This window comes from Ovis canadensis, chromosome 1 (genome assembly GCF_042477335.2).
Source record: "Ovis canadensis isolate MfBH-ARS-UI-01 breed Bighorn chromosome 1, ARS-UI_OviCan_v2, whole genome shotgun sequence".
In the NCBI taxonomy this organism is placed as follows: domain Eukaryota; kingdom Metazoa; phylum Chordata; class Mammalia; order Artiodactyla; family Bovidae; genus Ovis; species Ovis canadensis.
Window position 1 is genome coordinate 96,069,743 of NC_091245.1, and position 27,839 is coordinate 96,097,581.

Below are 27,839 nucleotides of genomic sequence, written 5' to 3' on the forward strand. Positions count from 1 at the left end.
TCTTGAGTTTAAATCATCAAGAGAGGAAAGGGAAGGAAACCAACGTCTGAGTGTCCACTGTCTGCAGGCAAGCACCACATGTACATTAACCATGCACTGTCTGTATGCATGTCTCCTGCACTGCAGGCAGGTTCTTTACCATCTGAGCCCCCAGGGAAGCCCCAGCATTTCACTCGTTCTCAAGTCCTCAAAGCCAACACAGGCCCTTGACCAAGATGTTTCCTGAAGCTAACAGGGATGACCCTATCTTATCCGCAGGGTTATGGGTCTGGAAGAATCAGAATTTTTAACCCCTCTAGACATGTCCCTGCCACATGGCTATAGCTCGTTCTTTGTAGGAGAGGACAAAACCACACAGGGACGAGCAGGGATGTGACAACATGGAGAAAGCCCAGGAAGACAGGCAATCAGATGCAAGCACTCTCGTGAAAAGCCTGCGTGAATGTATCCAGTCATCCCTAGGCTAGCACTTCCCTGGGCTACTTTTCTTCGATTTGAGCATTAACAAGCACCATCCCATCCCGTGTTTTGTTGTTCAATGAGTTTGAGTTTCAGTTCTCAAACTGAAGAGTCCTTACTAAGTCCACAAGGAACACACTCCCAATAGTGTGAGATACTAGAAGATGTTTCTTGGTCTCTGCCCCTGGTTCCTGGCACAGTGTTCCCAAATCTCTTTTAATTTCCTAAATGATAAGAGTACCAGGAGCATCTTTTGATATTTGGCCCTTGCTCCTGATTCCTGATACAGAGCTCCTAAATCCCTTGGAATTTCTTGGGGGATAGCAGTTTCTTCTGATCTGAATTAAGTGACTTTTGGTGGGCTCCTGGATAGCTTCAGGATGAGGGCTGGTCATCAGGAAAACCAAGCCATGATGAGAAGCTTGGAAATTGCAGCCTCACTGAAGAAGATGGGATACGGGGATGGAGTTCATTATGTCCACATGATGAAGTCTCCACAAAAATCCTACAGCATGGAGTTTGGAGAGTTTCCAAGCTGGTGAGCACATGCCAGGAGGGTGCTGCACCCCAGTCCCACAGGGACAGAAGCCACTGCTAGAGCATTCCAGACCTGGAGCTGCATACCTCTCCCTACATCTATTCATCTGTGCCATTTATCATGTTCCTTATTATATAATAATATCTGAGCTCTGTGAATTGTTCTAGCAAATTAGGGAAGCATAAGAGGAGGTCATGGGAACCCCACTTTATAGCTGACTGGTTACAAGCACAAGTGACAACCTGGACCTGCAGTTAGCATCTGAAGTGGATGATGGGGAGCCTTGTGAGACCAAGCCTTTAGCTTATAGAGTCTGTGCTACTCTGGTTAGTTTAAGGACTGAATTCTAGGACACCCAGTTGGTGTTGTAGAATTGCTTGGTGTAATAAAAGTTCCCACATATCTGGTCACAGAAGTGCTCTGTATGAGTTGCGAGTTTTTCCTACACAGCTACCCAGTGTGTCCCCAATTCATCTGTGCATCTTAATCCCCTGGGCTGACTCTGGAAAAATAGGGATTCACTAGCCACATGCCAGATAAGCTGTATTTCAGGCCAGAACAGAATCAGAATCCCCAGTGATGGAGATCATTGACCAGTGTTCTAATATATTTACTCTCTTTTGTCACTATTGCCTACATAGACAGCAATCATGATGGCCTGATGCATCTTCTTGTTTGTATTTCTTACCATATGCATATTTCTGTCTTATAGGAATGCATTTTATCAGTCTGATGGGGACCAAACAATCATTCATTCTATTATTATTAATAGTAAATGCTGATGTGGAGTTTCTCATGAGTTAGGCACTGCTGTAAGCATTTTACATATATTAAATTTAATCCTCACAACACTGTGATGTATATAACATTATATCCCCTTTATAGAAGAGAAAACAGGAAGATATAGAGGGGTTAAAGAGCATGTCACTGTGACTTCGGTCCAGTGGTTAGAATTCCACACTTCCACTGCAGGGGGCGTGGGTTCAATCCCTGGCAGAGGAACTAAAAGCTATTTGTAGCTCGGCCAAAAATAAATAAATCAATGATTGAAAAATTAAAGAGTGGATATATGTTATGTAGGGCTTCCCTGGTGGCTTATATGGTAAAGAGTCCAACTTCAATGCAGGAGACATGGGTTCAATCCCTGGGTTGGGAAGATCCCCTGAAGAAGGGAATGGCAATCCACTCCAATATTCTTGCCTGGGAAATCCCATGGATGGAGTATCATGGGGGGCTACAGTTCATGGGGTTGCAAAGAGTCAGACACAAGTGAGGGACTAACACTTTAACTTTCATATGTATATGTATAATTGATTCACTTTGCTATAAAAACCTGAAACTAACATAACATTATAAATCAACTACACTCCAATAAAAAATTTTTAAAAAAGAGCATGCTTACTGTAACACAGTTATTATATGAGGGGTGAGGTAGAGCCTTAACATAAGTTATTATATAAGTCATATTAGATACATGTCATTATATAAGACATATAATTATATATAAGTCATTGTCAGTATATAAGTCATAGTTGTTATATAAGGAGTTAGGTGAGCCTTAGCTCTGCTTTTTACCAGGTGTATTTCAGTCGCTCAGTCGTATTCAACTCTTTGTGACCCCATGGACTGGGGCCTGCCAGGTTCCTCTGTCTATGGAATTCTCCAGGCAAGAATACTGGAGTGGGTAGCTATTCCCTTCTGCAGGGGATCTTTCCAACCCAGGCATCGAACGCAATACCACCACCCATAATAGATGAATTACTATTCACTGAGCCTACCTAGGGCTTCCCTACAGATGGGGATAGAAGAGGGGGTATTTGAGAGGCTTGAAGCAGCAGCTGGTCATCAACTGATACAGAGAAATTTTAGTATTTGAACAGCTGGGATGGTCCAACTAGCGGTATCATCTGAAATTATGGCCAGACTTCACACAACTGAAGAACCAATAATGGTTCCCTCCCTGTTTCTATGCTGAAGTCAACCGCAGTATTTATGCACAATACTGTTTTTATCTTTTTTACTTCCTCTCAGAGCATGGCTTTATTTACGTCGTCTCTGAGCATGGCTTCCCTGTAGGTGGGGCACATTTCTTTGTCCACTGACTCTAAGCTCGGTCTTAGGACTTGCTCTGACCCACAAATGTGTGTCTAAGTGGCTGAGCCAGTTCTGAGCAGAGGCTGAGAGGGGCCTCATGGCATCTGTCACATCAATTCATGGCAAATTGATGGGGAAACAATAGAAACAGTGACAAATTTTATTTTGGGGGGGGTTCCAAAATCACTGCAAATGGTGACTGCAGCCATGAAATTAAAAGATGCTTGTTCCTTGGAAGAAAAGCTATGACCAGCCTAGACAGCATATTAAAAAGCCGAGACATTACTTTGTCAACAAAGGTCTGTTTAGTCAAAGCTATGGTTTTTCTAGTAGTCATGTATGGATGTGAGAGTTGGAGCATAAAGAAAGCTGAGCGCTGAAGAATTGATGCTTTTGAACTGTGATGTTGGAGAAGACTCTTGAGAGTCCCTTGGACAGCAAGGAGATCCAACCAGTCCAGCCTAAAGGAAATCAGTCCTGAATATTCATTGGAAGGGCTGATGCTGAAGCTGAAACTCCAATACTTTAGCCACCCAATGCAAATAAGTGACTTATTGGGAAAGACCTTGATGCTGGGAAAGATTGAAGGCAAGAGGAGAAGGGGATGACAGAGGATGGGATGGTTGGGTGGCATCTTCGACTCTATGGACATAAGTCTGAGTAAGCTCTGGGAGTTGGTGATGGACAGAGAAGCTGCAGTTCATGGGGTTGCAAAGAGTAGGACAACGACTGAGCGACTGAACTGACCGAGGGGGCAGCCCACAATCTACCTCTCCTGAGCTCCAACCCTTTGCCCTGAAGGCAGCCAGCCACAGAGGGAGGGGCCCCTTCAATGTGGGAGGGGAATACACCCAAGCCCTCCCTGCTGCTGCTGGTGTGCTGGAAAAAAGCTTAACAACTGCCTCCCTGGAGAAAAACTGTCCTGCTTGGTATACTTTGCACATTTGTGGCATTTGCTGATTTCTCACTGTGGCTGACTCAGGCTCTCAATGTGGTGTCACTGAACGTGGGGCTGGGATGAGAGAGCGCCATCAGCTCTCAAGGGCCTGGTGCCAAGCCCAGAACACGCCTCCTGCAGTCTGGAGAAGGCTGCACAGTTGGCCCACAGCCCCTGAAACTGGTTTATGTCACCATAGGATTTTTCACAGTGTTATCACAGTGAATGCTGTCAAATTCATTTTTATTTCATCAAATCTAAATCTCCTCTAGCTGATTCTACCGTATTTTCCAAGCATTTCTTGTACTATTACCAAATAAGAATAATCTACTTACATTTGTTTCCAGTTCATTTCTACTCAAGCTTTGAACACATTCTTTCCTTTCTTTTTTTTTTTCAGTATAAAATACTCTTTTCTGTTCCCTACATCTGGAGGGCAGTATAATAAACTACAGAGAATTCAGAGTCAAAAAACTCATTTTCTGGCCTTGGCAGAGTCCCAGATTTTCAATGTTGCTTGACTTTCTCTAGGTTTCAGTTTCCTCAAGTGAAATGAGGGCTGTCTCAGGTGATTCCATTTTTAATCTTAAAATCTATGCAACTCTATTTATTCTTTAAGACCACCTCTCCCATAAAACTTTCCCCACTGTTGTGTTAATCTCTTCCTACTCTGAACTTCTTTAAACTTTATTGTTTATATTAAAATTTAATTTACCACTTATAGTGGAATCACATCATTGTCTCTATTAGTTCAAGTATTTCAGTATGTCGGGGTGCTGGAAGAAAAGCTACGACAAACCTAGACAGCATATTAAAAAGCAGAGACATTACTTTGCCAACAAAGGTCCATATAGTCAAAGTTATGTTTTTTTCAGTAGTCATGTATGGAGGTGAGAGTTGGACCATAAAGAATGCTGAGTGCAAAGGACTGTTGCTTTTGAAGTGTCATGTTGGGGAAGACTCTTGAGAGTCCCTTGGGCTGCAAGGAGCTCCAATAAGTCAATCCTAAAGGAAATCAACCCTGAATAATCATTGGAAGGACAGATGCTGAAGCTGAAGCTCCAATACTTGGGCCACCTGATGTGAAGAGCTGACTCGTTGGAAAAGACCCTGATGCTGGGAAAGACTGAAGGCAGGAGGAGAAGGGGATGACAGAGGATGAGATGGTTGGATGGCATCACTGACTCAATGGACATGTTTGAGCAAGCTCCGGGAGTTGGTGAAGGACAGGGAAACCTGGCATTCTGCAATCCCTGGGGTCTCAAAGTGTCCAGCATGACTGAATGACTGAACAGCAACATAAGGGGTGCTATAGGTTTTTCTTTAGTTTCAAAACATTTTTTTCCTCCTTCGACCACTCCCATTCTTTTGAAGCTCATGCCATCAGACTATTTTATTATTAATAATACCTATGACATCTCCAAGTAGTTGCCAATCACTGACTACCTCAAACATTCCCTTGATTCACCGCAGTTCCAACACCTTAGTCGGTCTTCCCCTTCATCTCTCTTGGTGGCATCCCCGGATAACTCTGTCCTCTCTGATTTTTCCATCACCCTGTTTCTTCATCTTTTCCTCTTCTCCACCTCAGAAACTCCCAGGGTCATATCTTTGCCCTTGCCAACACCAATCATTTTACCACTTTCCAGACCTCTGTTTTAAGCTTCCCTCTCTAGATCACCATCTTATTACTCTATCATATCTGCTGAGCAATTATTTGACCTCCTGAGAGCTCCAGTCAACAGACACTGTCACTTTAAACAATAAGTCGCACCTTCTTGCTTTGCTTTCCTGTTTCTCTGGAACGGGTTCCTGTGCTCTCATTACATCCACTCCTTTGACGTCACACTCGTTCACCTTCCCAATACTGACCCACAACCCTCCTGCCCATGTACCTGATTCTTTCTCCTCTCTCCTGCCACTGTGGATGAGGTGACCCTACTCACATCCAAGGTCAACTCTGTCATTCAGTTCAGTTCAGTTGCCCTGTCGTGTCCGACTCTATTTGACTCCATGCACTGTAGCACACCAGGCTTCCCTGTCCATCACCAACTCCTGGAGTCTACTCAAACTCATGTCAATTGAGTCGGTGATGCCATCCAACCACCTCATCCTCTGTCCTCCCCTTCTCCTCCAGCCTTCAATCTTTCCCAGCGTCAGGGTCTTTTCAAATGAGTCAGTTCTTCACGTCAGGTGGCCAAAGTATTGGAGCTTCAGCTTCAGCATCCGTCCTTCCAATGAATATTCAAGACTGATTTCCTTTAGGATGGACTGGGTGGATCTCCTTGCAGTCCAAGGGACTCTCAAAAGTATCCTCCAACACGATAGTTCAAAAGCATCAATTATTCAGCACTCAGCTTTCTTTATAGTCCAACTCTCATATCCATATATGACTGGAAAAACCATAGCTTTGACTCAGGGTCTGCCCCAAAGGTCATGGTCTCTCAGCTTTTTCACACTTTGCTGTCCTGCAATTATGTTCCCTTCTCCTGCATCATAAGTTCTCTCTTGACGCAGAATTATCATCATTTAGCAAATCAACATGTTCTACTAGTATGTCTAATTAAAAGTTTTTTTTAATTGGCTGTGCTGGGTCTTAGGTGCAGCACGCAGGATCTTCGTTACCACATACAGGATCTTTAGTTGAGGCAAGTAAACGCTTAGTTGTGGCATGTGGGATCTGGCTCCGTGACCAGGGATCATACCTGGGACTGCTGCATTGGGAACATGGAGTCTTGGCCACTGGACCACCAGGGAAGTCCCTACTGTGTCTAATTTAAAACAAAGCCGAAAACCTCTCACTTAGTAACACAGCTCCCTCCACCTGCAGTCTTTCTTCTTTATTTTTTCAACAAAGCTCTTGGTTCCAGCTATCCATCCCCGCTGCTGCTGTTGGTTGCTCCTTAGCCATTCTATACATAGCGGCTCCAGTCGGCTTCGGTCTCCTCTGTGCTTTGGGGCTTCTCTTGTCTAGATCACCAGTGACCGCAATCGTATCCAATTCCACGGTTATTTTTTATCTTCCTCAGCTTTTCAGGAGCATTTAATATATTCAAAACACTCAGTGATTTTCGCGTTCCCATTTTTCGCCTATTTTGCTGGCTTTCTCTTCGTAGTTGCCTTAACTGGCTCCTCCTCTGCCTGATTTTACATTCCAGAGTTTGCCATAGGGCAGTGGTCGTCAACGCATGAGCCTGTATCAGTGACATCAACACCACCTGGAAACTTGTTGCAACTACCAATGCTCAGCCTCGCAACTGGTCACATTAGTTAACCCAGGAATCCCCTTGATTCTTCTTCTGTTTCAGCCCCATATCTGATCAACAAGCAAGCCCTGCTGGCTCTACCTCTGATCACACACACACACACACACACACACACACACACACACACACACATATACACTGGATATATTTCCAATTAACTTGCTTCTCACCACCTCTGCCTTGAGCCCCTAGTCCAGATCTCTGTCCACGCTCACAAATATCCTCTGTTGCTTCCTCCCTGCTTCCATTTCCTCCAGTCCTCCCCTTTCCCTTCTCATGAGCCACTGTCCACACAGTTGCCAGAGGGATCTTTTTAAAACATAAGCTTGTCATGTAATGACCCTGCTGCTCAAAACCTTCTGGTGGGGTTTAACTACAACTTCTCTCTGAATGATAGCTCAGTAAAGGATCCACCTGCAAAGCAGGAGACCCTGGTTTGATTTCTGGGTCAGAAGGACCCGCTGGGGAAGGGATAGGCTACCCACTCCAGTATTCCTGGGCTCTGTGGCTCAGCTGGTAAAGAATCCACCTGCAAATATGGGAGACCTGAGTTCGATCCCTGGGTTGGGAAAATCCCCTGGAGAAAGGAAAGGCTACCCCCTCCAGTATTCTGGCCTAGTGAATTTCATGGACTGTATAGTCCATGGGGTTGCAAAGAGTTGGACACGACTGAGCCATTTTCACTTTCACCTCTTAGAATAAAACTCAAAACTCCTCACGGGATCTTACTGCAGTCCCTCTCTCTGACCTCATCTTCCTCTGACTGTTCCAATGCCCATTTTCTTCCAGGTCCGTGCCTTCTTTTTATTTCTATTTCTTCTCCTCTAAGGTCCTTCATGTTTGCTGTTCCCACTTCCTGGAATATTCCTTTCCCTCAGTCTTTGCATGGCTGCCTCCCTCTTGTCTCTGTTGTCTCAGCTCAAGTGTCCCTTCACAGACGGGCCTTCTAACCCTCTAACTGAGTGGTATCTCTCTCCCCAGATACTCTCCATACATTATGCTGTTACATTATGTGACACCACTTAATATTATCTGAACTTATTTGTTTACTTATTGTCTAGGTCTGCTCATAGTATGTTCAGCTGCATATGATGTTAGCTTAATTGCTGTATTCCCATGCCTAAAACAGTGCCTGACATTGAGTAAGTGAAGTGGAAGTCACTCAGTCATGTCTGACTCTTTGCCAGTCCATGGACAGTAGGCTGCCAGTCTTCTCTGTCCATGGAATTCTCCAGGCAAAAATACTGGAGTGGGTTGCATTCCTGTCTCTAGGGGGCAATGAGTAAGTCACCTCCTAAATGAACAACCCTCACAAGAGACATAAGATTAGAGTCAGGAAGGCAAGAGGACTTGCATAAAGTAAATCTCTTAGTTCTGACTCATAGATGAAGCAAGATGTTGCTTCTGTAAGAGGTAACTAAGACCCTTCAACTGATCCTCACCTCACTTTCAAAATGGAACATGCCCACAGGAATCAGGGAGTGCAAATTTATCTATACCATTTAAATTATCCCTCCTTCCTTCCTTTCCTTTCTCCCTCCCTCTCTTTCTCCCTTCCTTTCCTTCTTTCCCAATCATATTTAGTCCAGCTGACTTCAGTGAAATCAGTATAATGTGACTCCACAGGAACTAGATATTATTCTGCAGTATTCCACACTTGAGTTTCCGCTACCCCAATAAGATGACACGCTGTGTAAGACAGATGTTTCTCTTCCAGCACCTGCAGGCCAAAGAAGTATTGAAATCATAGGTAAATCTAAGTCCAGCTACCAAGCCACTCATGGCTCAGCAAAGCTACTAGGTTCCCGACTTTCAGTAAATCACACAAACTCTTAGAACCACGAAGCATATAATAATAAATGAATCAAAATAAATTGAAGAAATAAAATAACAAATCTCAAAAATTCGTCATTTCTTTCCTTCAATCTGGGACTTATAGTCATTCTCAAAATATTTTTTGAGATACTCTGGTGTGCTAAGAAGCCTTACAAAGTCCTGCAGGTTCATGACCCATGACCCACTAGGATTTTTTTCTGTAACTGCCAACCATGCCCCGAGGGCCATCTCCCGTACTCCAAAAAGATATGATGTTCAGTTTTCAGAAGTAGTGAGATAAAGCAATAGACTGCCATACCTTTGATAGATACTGTTAAATTTTCAGTTTGCTTTTGGCTAGCAGGCTCCTTGGTATCTTCAAGGTTCTCTGATTTTGAAACACTAAGTATATCTGAGGATTCCTGTTTTGAAACTTTATTTTTCTGGGAATCTGAAATAAAAAACCCAAACAAATAATTTAAAGTGATATTTTGGACAGTGATACAATGACTACTAATGTTTGTATTACAATGAACAAGGTGCTTTCCCCCTATACTCTTTAAAGAGAGTAAATGGAAGCAAGCCATTAAGAGCCAGGATTTTTCGTTATATGATACAATGTTTGCCATTAACAAACAGGATACTGTCTGTAAGACTCACTCCCAAGGAACTAGCTGGTTCTTTCTGGGCCTTATGACCAGAGAGTAGTTGTTATCTTGGGTTATGAAACAGAGACCAGGTAATTCAATCTACTTTTACCTGGCAAGAGTAACTGAATCGTCATTTCTTTTTTAAAAAAGTTTCCAATCATAAGTCCATTTATTACTCTGAAAATGTAGCTCTGTATTAAAATGTGCTCTAAGAAATCAGTGCAATATGAAACAAATTTTAAATATATTTATTTCAAGGACTGGGGATGCAAATACATTTGAACTTGTGTGTGTGCCAACCCTAGTTCAATGGTGGCAACTACCTGAAGGACCATGCTGAAAATATTGTGGCCTTGGCCCCCTTTCAATGGAAAGATAGGCTTGACTGGTTAGTGTCGTCTGCCCAGGGTGCCTTCATCCCTGACTGGGCTCCATCACGTCTGTGAGTTCTTGTTCCAGCCTTAATCTTTGCTTTGCAAATGCTGCGGTAATCAGGTGTTTTCCTTGGCTGTCCTCATTCCAGGCAGCCGAGCTCGTGGTATTGCATTGTACAGCAGAAAATCCCTCTGTCTGGTTATTTTAACAACTCAGTTTATTCAAGAGAACAACTAAATTTCATTTCATCCCTAAATTCTTCAACATGCACCTCCTGAAATGAAGACATGTCCACTACATGTTTACTACACCATCACCATACCCAAGAAAACTTACAGTAATCCCACAATACCCTTTCATACAGTCCCTAAATCAGACTCAGCTAACTGCTCTGAAATATCTTCTATAGCTGTTTCTTTCTCAATCCAGCATCTAAAATATATGTGTTACAAGTAGTTTTCACGTCTCTTTTGTCTCTTTTAATACAGAACAATCACCTCATCTTTTAACATTTTTAAAATGACATTGACTTCTTTGAAGAGTTCATCAGTTGTCTTATAACATGTCTACACTCTGGATTTCTTGGCTTTTTTCCTTTTGATGAAATTCTGGCTAAAGATTTTTGGCAAGAATTCTACACAGGTCCTAGGAACTCTGTATTGTGCTATATGAGAAAATACTTCATGCTAGGTGGTCTTGCAATTGGTAGGAGCTTGATCACCTGATTAAGGTTGAAATGCCACCTTCCTCCATTCATTCACCTTATAATTAGTAGGCAATATGCGAGGTGATACTTTGAGACCACATGAATGCCCCATTCTCCAACAACCTTTCAATACTCCCATGATTTTTATGTTTAGTCAGGTCTTCTCAATACTTTTAGGCAAATTTTAAGCATACAGGGTGAAAACTAAATTTTATTTACAGCTTAGCTTCCTCGTATAACTCAGCCAAATCTGTAATACGTAGGTCACAGTGGGTTATATACTTAGCTATTACTGAGACAAAAAGTGGTAGGAAACTGGCTATGTTCTACGTGAGCAGGAATAAGAGCTACATGAACACACACCTGGAGGAAGACTGGATGTATCTTGAGCGGCTTCTTTGCTTGCATCCTCATCTTTCTTTGTAAAAGGAGGCAAGTTTTTGGAAAGGGTGTCCAGATAATTAAACTTAAAGGAAAAACCAAAGACTTATTTTAGACTTAACTCGTGGCTGAAAGGCAACTGCTACAAGCACACTGAGTTGGTGAGCAGTGATTAAAGCATGTTTTTTAGGGCCCTGGGAAAAAGGTTTGTAAACTACAAGTTTTTCAAAAGAGTAACTTAATTCTAGATTTTGTTCTCCATAATTTCCCATACTTTCTTGTCAGGCCACCTGTGGTAAACAATAGCATTTGGAATTTTCACAGAAGCACAGGGAGTTCTGAACATGTGACAATACTCCTTTTGCTTTAGAGTTTCAAAATTTCATAGAAGAGGTGAAGTATGTTCTCCTTCCATGGACTTCCCAGAACTTATAATCTCTTAGTGTTGCTTTAGCAGCTGATGAGTGAGGACATTTTAATAGAATAAAAATTTCAAAATGGGATTTATCAGAGGGTAGTCATCAATAGGGAGAATTCAGTCCCCCAAAAGGGCTTAAAATAGCGGTGGGAGAATGGAATTAATAGTGCTAATGCAAGGCAGGGAGGTGGAGCTATAGTAATACATTGGCAAAGAACCTCCCTCTCATATGCTTGTGAAAGCATGGACTTGAAGAGTATGGGCTAGTCAGTTGGGTTGATGGTTGAAGCAGGGAAGAAACAACATCACGACAGGTGGGTTACATTAATAGTGTAGGCATTGTACCAATTCTTACGAGGACTCATTCAATTACATTCAATTACCTGAGACTGATAAAGCTTGCTCAGTTCAGATTTGAAGTAGGGTGATATTGCTTTGCTCCTAATTTCCTTTAGATAGTTCTGTGTTTTTTCAATTTCCTTCCTGGTAGATATTTCCACAATGATGCAGAAGATGACAAAAAATATTTTAAAATATTATTTGCTTGTGTTTCAGCTCTAAATCCCACAGAAAGTGCAGTTCCCAAACAGTAAAACTGATAAGAATTAACTCAGGCATTTTTTTCTGTCAAATTGTTTTAGTTCATTTTCTGCTTCTTCTAGACTCGGTCACACTTCCTACATTGGAAATTAGACTTTCAAGTAAGCTAGGCAATAATGACACCAGCTTGTTGTTTGGTTTTACAGTTGATCTCGGAAGGCTACAAATCACATGTTGACCTTTTTGCCTGTCTTTCCAGTTCTCTGAAGTTTGATAGTTAGATTCTACTGATTTCCAAAATTTCAGTAGCAATGGTAATAAACATGGAAACTTGGGGCATGAATGGCTTATGAATAATAAGATTAATGATCATAAAGTAAAATAAAAACAATCACAAGAATACTGCTAGTTATCTTTCCAATATTAGAACCTGTATTGGGGGAAGGCAATGGTCTAACTAAAAAAGCTAAAAGGTATACTTCCCAGCCTTCCTTAAATATACGGATAGCCAGTAAGATGCAAACTGAAGTCACTGGGTAGGACTTCAGAAAGCTTTCAGAGAGGTCTCAGTTGGAAGGTTTTCCCTTTGTCCTTGCCTCAACTCTTCCCCTACTATTTAGAATATGAATGAAATGGCTGTAGTTGCAGCGGTCATCTTGCACCTATGAAGCAAACTTGAGGATGGAAATCATGTGCCAAGAATGATGAAGCAGAAAAAAGAAAAGAATGTTAGTTCCTGATGGTGTTGTGGCACTGCTTGCCAGGGATTACCCACCTCTGACTTCTTTTACCTTAGGAAAAATAAACTTCTTTCTTGTAAAAGTACTGATTGGGGGGCTGTTTGTTGAATGTAGCTGAACCTAACCCTATCTGAAATAATTTTCATTTTTCAGTGCTGATTGCATCCCAGGAAAAGTTTGCAAAATACTTTATATTTACATTTTATTGGTCAAAAAAATCAAGGCATATAGAAGTTAAATAAATGTGCATGTGAGTTTTAGTCACTAGGTTGTATCTAACTTTTATTGCAACCCCATGCACTGTTGTCTGCCAGGCTCCTCTGTCCATTGCATTTCCCAGACAAGAATACTGGAGTGGGCTGCCATTTCCTTCTCTAGGGAATCTTCCCAACCCAGGGATAGAACCCAGGTCTCCTGCACTGTAGGCAGATTCTTTACCACTGACCTATCAGGGAAGCCCACGTAGAAGTTAAGTAACCTACCCTAAATCACGTCACCTGTAAGAGGCAACGTCTGAATTAAAACCCAGGTAGTATGCCCTTGAGCCAGTGATCTTGATTAGCGCCCCTGCAAGTCAGCTGTTAGTGAACTGACAGAGGTCTTAGACATTAGGCAATGTAATCATCCTCATTTTATAGATAAGCAAACTGAAATCCTGAAGTCAATTTTACTGAAGTAAAATAGCCAGCTGGCATCATACAGTCTGCAGATAATCAAATGGAAGCTGATTCTAGGTCTGCTGCCTTTAAGACTAGTGCTTTTTCTCTTATACTAGACAGCCTCTCTAGAAATACTGGCTGAATGAAAATTGTCGTATTAAACAACTTGAATTTCTCTTTAAATCTCTACTGCCTCAGTGGATTCATTCGTCAATCTATGGCAGTCTAGCTACTGCTTACCACTCTCTTAAAACTGTTTTCACAAAAGAAATCAATAAACCTTCCAACTGATAAGCCCAAATTCCTCTTTTCATTTTCCTTTCCAGTTCTTCCACAGCATCTGTCATTTGTTGACCATCTTCTATATCCTGGAAACTTTTTCCTTCCTTCACCCTCATCTCCCACCCATTTTCCATGTTGTTAGCCCTTCTCTTTTCTAGGACACATATCCAATTCCATGTTACACTTTCTTCTTCAAAAACATTTGTTGGCTTGCCATTATCTAGGTTAAAATTCAAAATGTTAATGTTTCAAAAAAATTTAAATGAATGGATAACGCATGCACGTGTACATAAGTAGAAAAGAGTACATAATGGAAAGGAAGCTCATCTTTTACTGTCCCCTAACCTCTTAATCTCCTTTCCCACAGACTCTGTCACCAGGCTCTTGGAAATTCTTTCAGGGATATTCTATAGGACAGTACATATCTTCTAGTTTTATAGGGGGGTGGCCCATGAGACCTAAGGTCTTATATCTCACTACTTCTCCAACACATTCCACAACCCAGACGTTTTTATTAAGAAGCATATTCATCCTGGGAGCCATTCTGGAGAGCAGCCATGCAAATGTGTGCAATGGTACAATATGTACTCCTGTATACCCAATAAATATATCTGGCTTCTTTTCTTTAGGGCGAGAGGGCTGGGGTTGGAACCCTCAGCTAAGACTGAAAGGAAGCCAGCATACATAATGCTTAGAGTACATTTCTCACGTGCATTATAAGAACTCTTGCGAGTTTATGACTATGCTCTACATTAAGTTCTAGAATATTTATCAATATATTAGAATTACCAAAGCACAGAGAATACAAGAGAGCTTTCTTGCTTATGACAGAGAGAGGATCTACCTAATGTTCAAATGGGTTTCCTCAAAAGATTACAACATCATTGCACAATGAATGACCATTGGGCAGAAATGTATTAGCAGAGATTTGAAGAACAGGGGGAGCCTAGATGGTAGGACCTTGCAAACCATCCCATCCTAAAATTCTATGACTCCACAAAACTGGGCCTTTCCCATGCTTATGTAGACTTCAGGGTAGAATTACCTCTTTTGAGCTAACTTTTCTTTCCAGTGCTTTGTCGTCTCTGTGTGCCTGTGTAAAAGGAAAGGAAAAATATGATGAAAAAGGGCCACGCTCTCAGTTTACAGACAACAGAAGAAAAACCATCCTTGCAGGATAAATTGTTAACAGCGTGGAAGATGAAAGGCTGAGAATTCCTAGATATTATCACCCTCAGAAGGCAGTGGTACCCCACTCCAGTACTCTTGCCTGGAAAATCCCATGGACGGAGGAGCCTGATAGGCTGCAGTCCATGGGGTCGCTAAGAGTCGGACACAACTGAGCGATTTGACTTTCACGTTTCACTTTCATGCACTGGAGAAGAAAATGGCAACCCACTCCAGTCTTGCCTGGAGAATCCCAGGGACGGCGGAGCCAGGTGGGCTGCCGTCTATGGGGTCGCACAGAGTCGGACACGACTGAAGTGACTTAGCAGTAGCAATCACCCTCAGTATTATACTCTTATCTCCCCCTTTCCTCCTCATTTCCTTAATACTGATTAGAACACATTATTGGATCAGCTTACCTCAATTTCTTTTCAAGGAAATCTGTCTCAAAGGTTTCTGGTGGACATTCCATAGCATTAGCCAAAGACTGCTTAAACAGATCAGTTAGGTGGGCTGCAACTTTAAAAATAGATGGATTTAGCTTTTATCCTCACTTCTTGACAGCACAACACACAACCAGCCCTCACTTACTCATCTGAGATGTTTTCTAAGAGCCTATATTTAGCTTCCCAAATGTTTACTAGAATTTGATGACCAAGTTATAATATCACAGGAAACCAGGTAGCTCTATGAAATATCCGTCTAGAAAACACACATCTTAGAATCAAAACGTAAAATGTGGCAAACTCTTCATCTGTCCCACATCATCAGGGGAATCAGTGTTCTATATGAGTTTTTTCACATCTGAAGCACCAAAACTCCCCCAAAGTAGATATCTTATTGAAATTGTGTTTTTAAAAAGATATCTTAGGGTCTGAATCCAAGGATATGAATACAATATGATGGTTGTTTGATAATTTGGGCAGTGATTCTCAGAGGTTATTCCACAACATGGTCTCAGCAAAATGTTAACAGGAGATAAAAAAAGGAAGGAAGGTTCCATATCCCATGGTTATATGAGTTTAGGAAATACTGATTTATACAAAGTTAAATATGTTTCATTACTTTAGGACTTTTCTGAACCCTTAATTAGTTCATGTACCTTGTGGCTGTCTAAGAAAATAAGGCATCATGCAGCAGTATCCAAACTTATTTTATTATAAAACTCATTTTCCTCTGGAACCATGTCATAGACTAGTGCTTTAGGAAGTACTTTGGGGACCAATGACTTACGATCACCACTATTAATGGGTCAGGGCAGCTGTAAACATGCAAGACTGTTGATTCCTGCATCTGCTTGTCTGTTTGAAAAATACGTTTGGTTTATCCTTCAATATTGGGCAACTTGTGCATTTACCTGTTCACTGATTGTTCCCTCACACCAGAGGTTAAAAATTCAAATGCTACACTGTAGGGTTACTAGTGTAGGACATCGAGTCAAATGGGAATTTCAGAGACGCAATGACAGTTGTTTTAGTATAAGCATGCTCCTCGTTATTTTGGAACTTGCTCACAATAAAAAAAAAAATTTGTTGTTTCTCTGAAATTCAAATTTGACTAGGTCTTCTGTATTTTTATTTGTTAAATCCGGCAACCCTAATGTAAGAGGCCACCCACAAAATGAGTGACAACAGACTGTAAGGACCAGGAGATGTTGGGGGCTTTGATGGACCCTTTTGTCCATGGCAGTCCTGGAGGGGCAGCTGCTAATTACCTTCAGCTACATGTCACTGTATGGTAGAGGAAGACTCATATAAAAAACAACAAATACAGCTGTGCAAGCCAACACCACGCAGGACATGCAAACACGTCTGTGGGCTGAATGGAGCCCATGGCTGCCAGTTTCTGACTTTTGTCATACAGTCAAATTAGAAAAGAAAACCCCAAACCACAAAAATTCTCCACTGCTTATCTTCTATGAACTATGAAACTATATAACCAAGTTTTCTGGGGCTGTCAGTTCAGTTGCTCAGTTGCGTCAGACTCTTTGCGACCCCATGAATTGCAGCACGCCAGGCTTCCCTGTCCATCACCAACTCCAGGAGTTCACTCAAACTCATGTCCATTGAGTCAGTGATGCCACCCAACCATCTCATTCTCTGTCATCCCCTCCTCCTCCTGCCCCCAATCCCTCCCAGCATTAGAGTCTTTTCCAATGAGTCAACTCTGCATGAGGTGGCCAAAGTACTGGAGTTTCAGCTTCAGCATCAGTCCTTCCAATGAACACCCAGGACTGATCTCCTTTAGAATGGACTGGTTGGATCTCCTTGCACTCCAAGGGACTCTCAAGAGTCTTCTCCAAAACCACAGTTCAAAAGCATCAATTCTTTGGTGCTCAGCTTTCTTCACAGTCCAACTCTCACATCCATACATGACCACTGGAAAAACCATAGCCTTGACTAGACAGACCTTTGTTGGCAAAGTAATGTCTCTGCTTTTTAATATGCTATCTAGGTTGGTCATAACTTTTCTTCCAAGGAGTAAGCGTCTTTTAATTTCATGGCTGCAATCACTATCTGTGGTGATTTTGGAGCCCAGAAAAATAAAGTCTGACACTGTTTCCACTGTTTCCCCGTCTATTTCCTATGAAGTGATGGGACCAGATACCATGATCTTTGTTTTTTGAATGTTTAAGCCAACCTTTTCACTCTCCTCTTTCACTTTCATTAAGAGGCTTTTTAGTTCCTCTTCACTTTCTGCCATAAGGGTGGTATCACCTGCATATCTGAGGTTATTGATATTTCTCCCAGCAATCTTGATTCCAGCTTGTGCTTCTTTCAGCCCAGCATGTCTCAAGATTTATTCTGCATATAAGTTAAATAAGCAGGGTGACAATATACAGCCTTGACGTACTCCTTTTCCTATTTGGAACCAGTCTGTTGTTCCATGTCCAGTTCTAACTGTTGCTTCCTGACCTAGCCCCAAATAAATTACTTTCTGAAAGTAGACTGCTTGGGCTACACGTAGTGTAAAACAGGGCAAGGTTTTTGTTATACCTATGTAGTTGCTCCAGAGTTTTGTGTATGTGTCTGTGTGTGTTAGGGGTAGGGTGTTATTTGGTTGACTGCTTCCTTCCTGTATGTTTGCTATGTTCTAAATGCAAGTTGACACTAACTTAAAAGCCAAATGTCAACATTTTTCACTCAACATGTGATAAAAATGAATTTGAGGCAATCATGGTTTTAAGACTCTCACAATTTAGACAGGAAAGCATATAAATGTCATTACAGTACAACATGGCCAATATGACGACAGAAATATGTATATGCTACTTTGCTATCAGATGAGAGAATAACTGAGAAGTGTATTTAAGATTGCTTCTTTGAAATCTATAACTATTTTACAGAAAACTATTAAGTATAATTACCTTCAGTAACATGACTTTTTGTAGTTTCCTCCATTTTAGGGAAAGACTGAAATGAAGAGAGAGTTCCTTAATAGTAATTATTATATTACATACAAAATTTACTTTGTTTAGCAAGATTCTTCTTTATATATGCAAATTGATCTTTTATGGAAACTACTGTAAAATGAATTAGTTTTTAATGCTGATACAAAAAGTGATTTTTCTTTTAGTCATTTATTTCATTTAGCAACTTTCTAAAAGTGGAAATCATTCTACACTTAACTGTAGAAATTGCTTTTTCTTCCTTCTTCCAATTTCATTTATTAATTCATACATTCCAATGAATGCCAGCTTCTCTGAAGACAATAAAAACTTTTATTTAAGAGCCTTCAGAATTATTCATGAGTTAAGGAAGAGACTAAAAAGCATCATATTGGGATGCCCTGGTGGCTCAGATGGTAAAAGAATTTGCGTGCAATGTGGGAGACCTGGGTTCAATCCCTGGGTCAGGAAGATTCCCTGAAGGAAATGGCAACCAACTCCAGTATTTTTGCCTGGAAAATCCAATGGATGGAAGAGTCCATGGGGTCACAAAGAGTCAGAAATGACTAAGAGACTTCACTTTCACTTTCTTTCAAAAAGCGTTTACAAAATGTGATACATATAAGGAATCAGGGTTCCACAGAAACAAGAAATTATAAGGAGGGAGAAAAAGCTTCATAAAAGTGACAGATATAGCTGTTATTTGCAATATTTTGTCTTGATGCATTGAATACTGGAACAAAAGTAAAAAACACTGGACTAGAAAACATTTCTTTCTCACCATAACCAGCTTGAGGAGATCTGCAGCGTTGCCTCTCTCCTCCTCAGTTCTGGAATCTTTAACTGTCATTTCCTGCAACTCATCTTCTTTCTTGAGAATATGGTTTATATAGTCCTAAGTCAGTAGAATAAAAGAAATCAATAAAACACAGAAGTATGCTAGAGAGAGATACAAAATAGTTAACAGCAACTGGAAATATTACAAAAAGGTTAAGAATATGTAAGTTTACAATGCTCAGCAACCAGCTACTAGTCAAGCAATCTGGAAAGGCTTTTCCTTAATACGTTAATAAGCAAAGACCTGAAAAGCACAAGAGTAAAGCTGTAAGAGCCACAGGCCATTAGAACTGTCTGAAGACCTCAGAGAAGCCCAGCTTCTCACTCAGTGTCCTCATCAATAAAATGGACAGAGTTGGGATAAATGATTTCTAGGGTCCTTTGCAGGTATAGTCTTTAAGATGATACTTATGAATGCAAGTTGCTCAGTTCATGCCTTTGCTGAAAACCATAAATACTTGAATTTTCATGAATAACAGTCCCCCGCTGTGTGCCAAGTATTGGCTCTATAACCATAAACTAACCACACACGGCCATGTTCTGAGGGAGTTGACCCACTTGACAGCGAGACATTGCACAGATGCTTAATAGTGAACTATATGTTAACAAAGCTCAGACTGTTTCCAAAGACTAACAGAATCCTTTTCTTCCATGGAAGAATGAAGATTATTCAGGGAATACTATTGCTTCCCATTTTCAACAAGTAACTAGTTGCCACTGATAAACACACAGCCAGCAGTCTGTCAGAAATGCTCAAGAAGTGTTATATAATACAACATGCCTGGTCACAGAAGGAGAAAAACTAGGAAATAACTTACATTAGGGACAAGTATCAGGTTAATATGCAGTTCTACCTTTTTCCAGAGGTTACTAGATCAGTTTTCCGTAGAGTGAGAAAGGAGGACAACGATACTGCAATCACATTTAAAAGGTATACAGTATTGTAAAGTAAAATAACGTTAAAAAAAATTAAAAATAAAAATAAAATTTAAAAAAGGTACTTATCTTCTCAATGTCTTTGGAGCCTTAATACTTCCTCTACCTTATGAGAACCATTAAACATTTTCCATCATTCACCTTCCTACCCCCTAGAAGACTGGCATTCATGTGTTGCATTAAATAAATATTGGTACAATTCTGTAAGTTCAGGTTCCTTAGGAAACCAAGAGGAATGGTTGCCCCATTCTTTTGGTCAGGTTACCTGCAATTCCTTACCTTCAGGGAAAGCTGCAGTTTCAGTTTCACCTCATTCTTTATGACCTCATGCTGGATGAACTGGCGTATCTGTAGCACATTGGGGCTCTCCAGTATAGGGGCTGGAGTGTTCACTAATTGTTTGGAGCCAATGTCGAGGCCCTTCCAAATCTGAGTGCCAAACGGAGGTCCTGGAGTTTTTTTCTGTTACCAAAATAAGCAAAACCACCATCAAAGAAATGAGTATGTTTTAACATTCCGCTGCATACTTATTATGTAGACACTATGCTCAAACTACCACACAATTGCACTCATCTCACACGCTAGCAAAGTGACGGTCAAAATTCTCCAAGCCAGGCTTCAACAGTACGTGAACTATGAACTTCCAGATATTCCAGCTGGATTTAGAAAAGGCAGAGGAACCAGAGATCAAATTGCCTTTGGATCATTGAAAAACAGAGAGAATTCCACTAAAACATCTACTTGTGCTTTATTGACTACACCAAAGCCTTTGACTGTGTGGATTACAACAAACTGGAAAATTCTTAAAGAGATGGGAATACCAGACGACCTTACCTGCCTCCTGAGAAATCTGTGTGCAGGCCAAGAAGCAACAGTTAGAACCGGACATGGAACAACAGACCGGTTCCAAAACGGGAAAGGAGTACATCAAGGCTATATATTGTCACCCTGCTTATTTAACTTCTATGCAGAGTACATCATAAGAAACACTGAGCTGGATGAAGCAGAAGCTGGAATCAAGATTTCTGGGAGAAATACCAATAATCTCAGATATGCAGATGACACCATCCTTACGGCAGAAAGTGAAGAAGAACTATAGAGCCTTTTGATGAAAGTGAAAGAGGAGAGTGAAAAAGTTGGCTTAAAACTCAGCATTCAGAAAACTAAGATCATGGCATCTGGTCCCATCACTTCATGGGAAATAGATGGGAAAACAGTGGAAATAGTGACAGACTTTATCTTTTTAGGCTCCAAAATCACTGCAGATGCTGACTGCAGCCATGAAATTAAAAGACGCTGGTTCCTTGGAAGAAAAGTTATGATCAACCTAGACAGCATATTAAAAAGCAGAGACATTACTTTGCCAACAAAGGTCCATCTAGTTAAAGCTATGGTTTTTTCAGTAGTCATGTATGGATGTGAGAGTTGGGCTGTGAAGAAAGCTGAGCACCGAAGAATTGATGCTTTTTAACTGTGGTGTTGGAGAAGACTCTTGAGAGTCCCTTGTACTGCAAGGAGGTCCAACCAGTCCATCCTAAAGGAGATCAGTCCTGGGTGTTCATTGGAGGGACTGATGCTGAAGCTGAAACTCCAGTACTTTGGCCACCTGTTGTGAAGAACTGACTCATTTGAAAAGACCCTGATGCTGGGAAAGATTGAAGGTGGGATGAGAAGGGGATGACAGAGGATGAGATGGTTGGATGGCATCACCGACTCAATAGACATGAATTTGAATAACCTCTGGGAGTTGGAGATGGACAGGGAGGTTGGCGTGCTGCATTGCATGGGGTTGCAGAGTCAGACACGATTGAGTGACTGAACTGAACTGAACTGAGACACTATATGCTAGGAACCTCTCATTAGTGAATATAACAGTTAAAAAAAGGGATCCCTGCTCTCAAAAAGTTTTGCAAATATAAGGAAAATTGGGAATGAACTGGACAAGTTTACCTCTTTATATGTGTTACCAAAAATAAGGACATTTTAAAATGTCCTGATGTCCTGCTGCTGCTGCTGCTGCTGCTAAGTCGCTTCAGTCGTGTCCGACTCTGTGCAACCCCATAAACAGCAGCCCACCAGGCTCCCCCATCCCTGGGATTCTCTAGGCAAGAACACTGGAGTGGGTTGCCATTTCCTTCTCCAATGCATGAAAGTGAAAAGTCAAATTGAAGTTGCTCAGTCATGTCCGACTCTTCGCGACCCCATGGACTGCAGCCTACCAGGCTCCTCCGTCCATAGAATTTTCCAGGCAAGAGTACTGGAGTGGGGTGCCATTGCCTGATGTCCTACTGGATAGCATTTAAGGGACTGCTAAGCCATGCTGTTTCCATGGTGATGCAGCAGAAGCCTTGTTTATGCCAAATGCATGAGACTACCTGGGATTCCCAGGTGGCTCTAGTGGTAAAGAACCTGCCTGAGAATGCAGGAGATGCAAGAGACATCGGTTTGATCCCTGGGTTGGGAATATCCACTGGAGGGGGAAATGGCCTCCCACTCCTGTATTCTTCCCTAGAGAATCCCTAGAGAATTCCCAGGACAGAGGAGCCTGGTGGGCTACAGTCTACAGGGTCACAAAGAGCTGGACATGACTGAAGTGATTTAGCACACACACATATCTTTATTTTTTTATTTTTTTTATTTATTTTTATTTTTTTTAATTTTAGTTTTTTATTTTTTAAATTTTAATATCTTTAATTCTTACATGCGTTCCCAAACATGAACCCCCCTCCCACCTCCCTCCCCATAACATCTCTCTGGGTCATCCCCATGCACCAGCCCCAAGCATGCTGCATCCTGCGTCAGACATAGACTGGCGATTCAATTCTTACATGATAGTATACATGTTAGAATGTCATTCTCCCAAATCATCCCACCCTCTCCCTCTCCCTCTGAGTCCAAAGGTCCGTTATACACATCTGTGTCTCTTTCCCTGTCTTGCATACAGGGTCGTCATTGCCATCTTCCTAAATTCCATATATATGTGTTAGTATACTGTATTGGTGTTTTTCTTTCTGGCTTACTTCACTCTGTATAATCGGCTCCAGTTTCATCCATCTCATCAGAACTGATTCAAATGAGTTCTTTTTTACGGCTGAGTAATACTCCATTGTGTATATGTACCACAGCTTTCTTATCCATTCATCTGCTGATGGACATCTAGGTTGTTTCCATGTCCTGGTTACATAGGCAAAACACTCTCAGACATAAATCACACATATCTTTATACCCACAGAGAGCCCAAGACATTTGGAATTAAGCTGGGAGAGATCCTTTGAGAAAGAAATCAAGCCATAGATCTGGGTGGTCTTTGAGCTTACTCAAGATTAAGCATGCTGCCAGAATCTTCCCAGGATCTCTCAGGCAGAAATGTGTGCCTTGCATAGACGCACAACTCTTTTTTTTTTTTTTTTTGTAATTACTTTCAGGAATGGTGTGGGCTTGATGTGTTTCATTTTAAGTTGCTCTTCAGTATCAAATGCAAGGTCAGTGACAGCTACTCAGGAGCTTGCCTGGGCTGGGTCACTCCACTGGGCAGAGGTCACAGCTATAAGAATTTTTTTTTTCAAAAATGTCAATTTTTTTTACACATTGCATATGCAAAAAGCTTGAAGAAAAAAAAAAAGAAGTTTCAACAGGAAGTTAATTAGCAAATTCTGCCTGTTTCTAGCACTTGGGGGAGGTTGAATCTCGGCGTTCTTAGAGACTGGGATCCTGATGGCAGGCCTTCAGATGTTCTAATCACTTGCCAAGGAAGTGCTGTACTTGATCTTCTTCATTACTTCCTTTATTCAATGAAAACGACACCGATTCAACTAATGATCTTGCTTCCTCTTAAGAGCAATGGAAAGGGCTATCACATACTTGCACATTTGTGCAATTTATAGCCCCGCCATCACACTTGTCCATAAGCAAGGCTTTCCAACATTCGTGAGTAGATTTAATGACTTCAAGAGCAAAAGCCTTGTTCTTGAATTCTCCATTAAATGCAAACTGGTTTTCCGGTTTTCCCTCTGGTATCTTATAGGATCATTATCTCCACAGCAGTCTGTGCTCTTATCTTTTCGATGGGGATCTTCCCAAGTCTGAGGGAGGGCACCATAATTCCATATATAACCTTTGTGAGGAAAGATATTTGCCACATAGTGAAGCTTGCCATCCTTTACATCTTGTTTGATGGGAGTCAATGGTTCCTTCAGGGCAATCTCTGTTTTAGCATTTGTCCACCAAGGTACTTCTACAACCATGTTAAACACATTCTCATATTCATCATTTGGTGCTTTTTTTGTAGGAATGCCATTTTCCTCTTCAGAGTTCACCTTCAGAGGAATATCATGCAAGGGGGAAAAGTAGTGACCAGCTACATTCTTGAAAAAGAGGCGGTAATCGGGAGAGTGGGGCTGGCCGCGCTCCTCCGTGCAGTACAGGGCCATGGTCCCACGCGGCCCGGGCCCTGCGCTCGCGCGGCAGGTGGGTGGGGGCGGCGCCCACGGGTCAGGCCCATCTGGTGCGCAGCAGCGGCAGCAGCGCATGCATGGCATAGACACTGCTATAAGAATTTTGGAGGAAGAGAAGGAACTTCCTTCATTAATCTCAAATGCGGTATATTATTTCTCATAATGCAATAAATACATTCAACTTGGAGATAGCCTTAGTAAACCATTTGGTGTGAGCTTTCAATTTTCAAATAAGGAAGTAGGGATCCAGGGTGACTTGTCTCAAATTCCACATTAATAATTGATAAAGTCAAGATTAGAATTCAGATCACCTTCATTCACCATGTTGATTACAGGCACCAAACTAAAACAGAGGGCTAGGACATCTTTGCTATCTTAAGTGTTCATTACCTGTGGTTCCACTACTATAAGACTGGATAAAGAAACCAAGATAATCATAACTAAAAAACATTATCCTCCTTACTTCACACTACTATCTTTCTCTGATCATGTTACCAACGTCTTCACTGATTTAACAATTAAACATTTGACAATTTGCTGGACATATTACATAAACTGCTTGCAAAATTAAATGACAAATCTGGCAAGATGCAGGACCTTATGATTCTTTCTCAAGATATTTTCTTTCATTCTTTAAAAAAATCTTAGGTGAGGCTTCTCTAAGCTGATAAAATTACAATGCTTACTTTTTAACACTGAGATTCCGAGTCCCTATATTTAATATTTCACGTTATTCTTACATACTCAGTTTGTGCGTTAATAAATTAAGAACAAAGGGAAAGTGAAAGACCCCAGATTGTGTGTTAAAACTAGCAAATATTAGGAGAAAGGAAGCTTTCTATATTGCATAATATCAGTAATGGGTTACTCAGAGTAGATATTTTTATATGATAGGAAGATGTTCAAACCAGCAATGTAGGCTAAAAAAATAAAATTGAGATTAGTCAGGTATATTTCTCCAAAATCTACAAATGTCAAAGTATTCAAATATAAAACTCCTTGATCCCATTAATAATTTATAAAAGAATGAAAAGAGGTGAATATACAGGAGAAGACCTGAGCTCTGGTCCGTGGATGGATGGATATGCATATATGGTAACTTCACAGCAGAAAAATTTGTACCTGAACTGAGGGAAAGGTCTCCCACGTCCTTGACTGGAGATTAGGAGGAACAATCGTATCTAATTCTTTCTTCATTAGCCACGGCGACACTTCATGGAAAGGGCGAAGGACAGTGATGCTCAGGGCACCTGGATCACAGAGAGTCACCTGTCAGAAATACTCTGAGAAATCCGACAGATATTAAACACATTTGATAAGCCAGACACAGCAATAATGCTTAAGGACCTTGGGGTCTAATAAGGAAAGTCTTCTAGTCAGAGTAACATCTAAAAGCTGGATTTAGACCACTTGAAAGCATTAATTGACACTTCACCGTCCTTCAGAAATCACATGCAAGTCCTGTCAGTTCTACCACTAAACATTTTTTGAGTTCATCTACCTCTTTCCCCTCCACTGACCCAACCTTAGACTATTTCCCTCAGAGAGATCCTGTTTTGGACCTCAGCAACAATGAACTTTTCTTCCCACCTCTACTCTGTGAATGAACCTCCTTCCACAGGCAGGGTGACTGATTATGTTAGCCCACCATGTAAACTCTTCTTTGACTTCCCATCGCTTATATGATAAAACTGAGGCCTTAATGTTTTCTCCTGCCTCCTCAACTTGGGCTATTTTCCCTTCTATACTTTGGCTCCTTTGGCCTTTTCTCCTCTGTTCTCCAAAGTTCCAAGCTTCCTGCTTTGTATTCCCTCTTCCAAGAAAGCTCCTCCTCCCATTTTAATTAGTGCCTACTTATCCAGCAGTTCTTGGCTCGAGCGTTTTCAGGAAAGCCTTCTAGATTATGTCAGGCTCCCCTGTTAGATGCTCTAACATCTAACCATATTCCTTTACTCCATAGGCCTTATCCCAATTTATAATCATACAGGTATTTGCATGACTATGTAATTAACGCCCATCTCTTTCCTTAGACTCTAAGCTTTGTGAAAGTAGGGTTTGTTGCTCTCTTAGCTCACCATTGTATCCCTAACACCCAGCCAAGTTTTGGTACATGGTGGGTTATCATGTAGATGCTAAATGACTGACTACTGAAGCAATTTCAGATGAATTCTTATTCTCTCACAGTTCTACACAGACACTGTACAACCAGTCAGAGCTCCCCACTTTCCATATTCATAGAGAAAGAGCAAATTTATTACATCACATACATGTACATGGATGCATTCAAAGATACAACTGCACATAGAGGTGGGCATACTCATAAATGAATACAAAATATATCCCACCAATCAGAGAAAAGATAAAAAAGGAAACACACACATAAACCTAGATAGACACAGCATATTGCTTTGGTGCATGGATAACATGAAAGTTTGTTTTTTCTGTGCTTAAATACACATGTTACATATACAGTGGTTTGTACCTAATGCAATGTATGTCTCTATTTTTTAGTCATACCCTAATTTCTTTGAAATTAATGAAAATATGTAAATGCCCAATGAATATAATACATAACTTATCCTATATTTCAGGTTGAATTTCTAACTGACACATCAAATCTACTTTATTCTCTTGTTATACTAAATTCATCAAGGCAACGCCATCAAAATGACAAAAAATGAAGTTAGGAAACATACCTCACTTTTGTTTTTTGCTACCAAGATGAAACTAACACATAAGTAGGAACCTAGGTGCATAACTAAATCTACCTAACAAGCCTAGATGCAGATACGAATCTACTTATAGGTAGGAAAGGGACTCACACAATTTACGTAGGTTGATGCTTAGATAAAGCATGGTACAAACACACACCACTGTACAACCAGGCTGACATGGCCAGGTGGAAAGCAGAGTTGAAAAGTGAGCAAAGGGGAAAACATAGAGACCACATTAGGGTAGACTGGATATGGAGGATGAGAGTTGGTAAAGGACACAGTAACTTCCAGTCTGGCTCTCTACCTGGTTGTTCCTGTACTGGCTCTTGAAGAACTACAGTAGTTGATTCTCCATATGCCAAGGAGAGGTACTCTTCTATGTCACTGTCCCGAAGAAGCTCCACTCCTGATCCATCAGCATAGATAACAAAAAACCTGTTTGCAGAAATAAAAATCTAATCCCTTGACACATTCAACTACAAT

The 27,839-nt window shown here is 41.1% G+C and overlaps 1 protein-coding gene and 1 pseudogene across 1 annotated transcript in view; both read right to left on the reverse strand.

The window, feature by feature from the left end:
* Positions 1 to 27,839, reverse strand: part of SPAG17 (sperm associated antigen 17) — a 259,656-nt gene that overhangs the window by 27,258 nt on the left and 204,559 nt on the right. Inside the window, exons 34-43 of the mRNA XM_069602119.1 lie at positions 27,661 to 27,791; positions 25,765 to 25,892; positions 20,468 to 20,650; positions 19,197 to 19,310; positions 18,395 to 18,440; positions 15,447 to 15,546; positions 14,906 to 14,953; positions 12,023 to 12,122; positions 11,204 to 11,306; positions 9,429 to 9,560 (exon numbers count right to left, since the gene is read on the reverse strand). Of these exons, the coding sequence (XP_069458220.1) occupies positions 9,429 to 9,560; positions 11,204 to 11,306; positions 12,023 to 12,122; positions 14,906 to 14,953; positions 15,447 to 15,546; positions 18,395 to 18,440; positions 19,197 to 19,310; positions 20,468 to 20,650; positions 25,765 to 25,892; positions 27,661 to 27,791 (1,085 nt within the window). The remainder of the gene's footprint in view (positions 1 to 9,428; positions 9,561 to 11,203; positions 11,307 to 12,022; positions 12,123 to 14,905; positions 14,954 to 15,446; positions 15,547 to 18,394; positions 18,441 to 19,196; positions 19,311 to 20,467; positions 20,651 to 25,764; positions 25,893 to 27,660; positions 27,792 to 27,839) is intronic.
* LOC138446834 (inorganic pyrophosphatase 2, mitochondrial pseudogene) lies at positions 23,847 to 24,717 on the reverse strand (annotated as a pseudogene).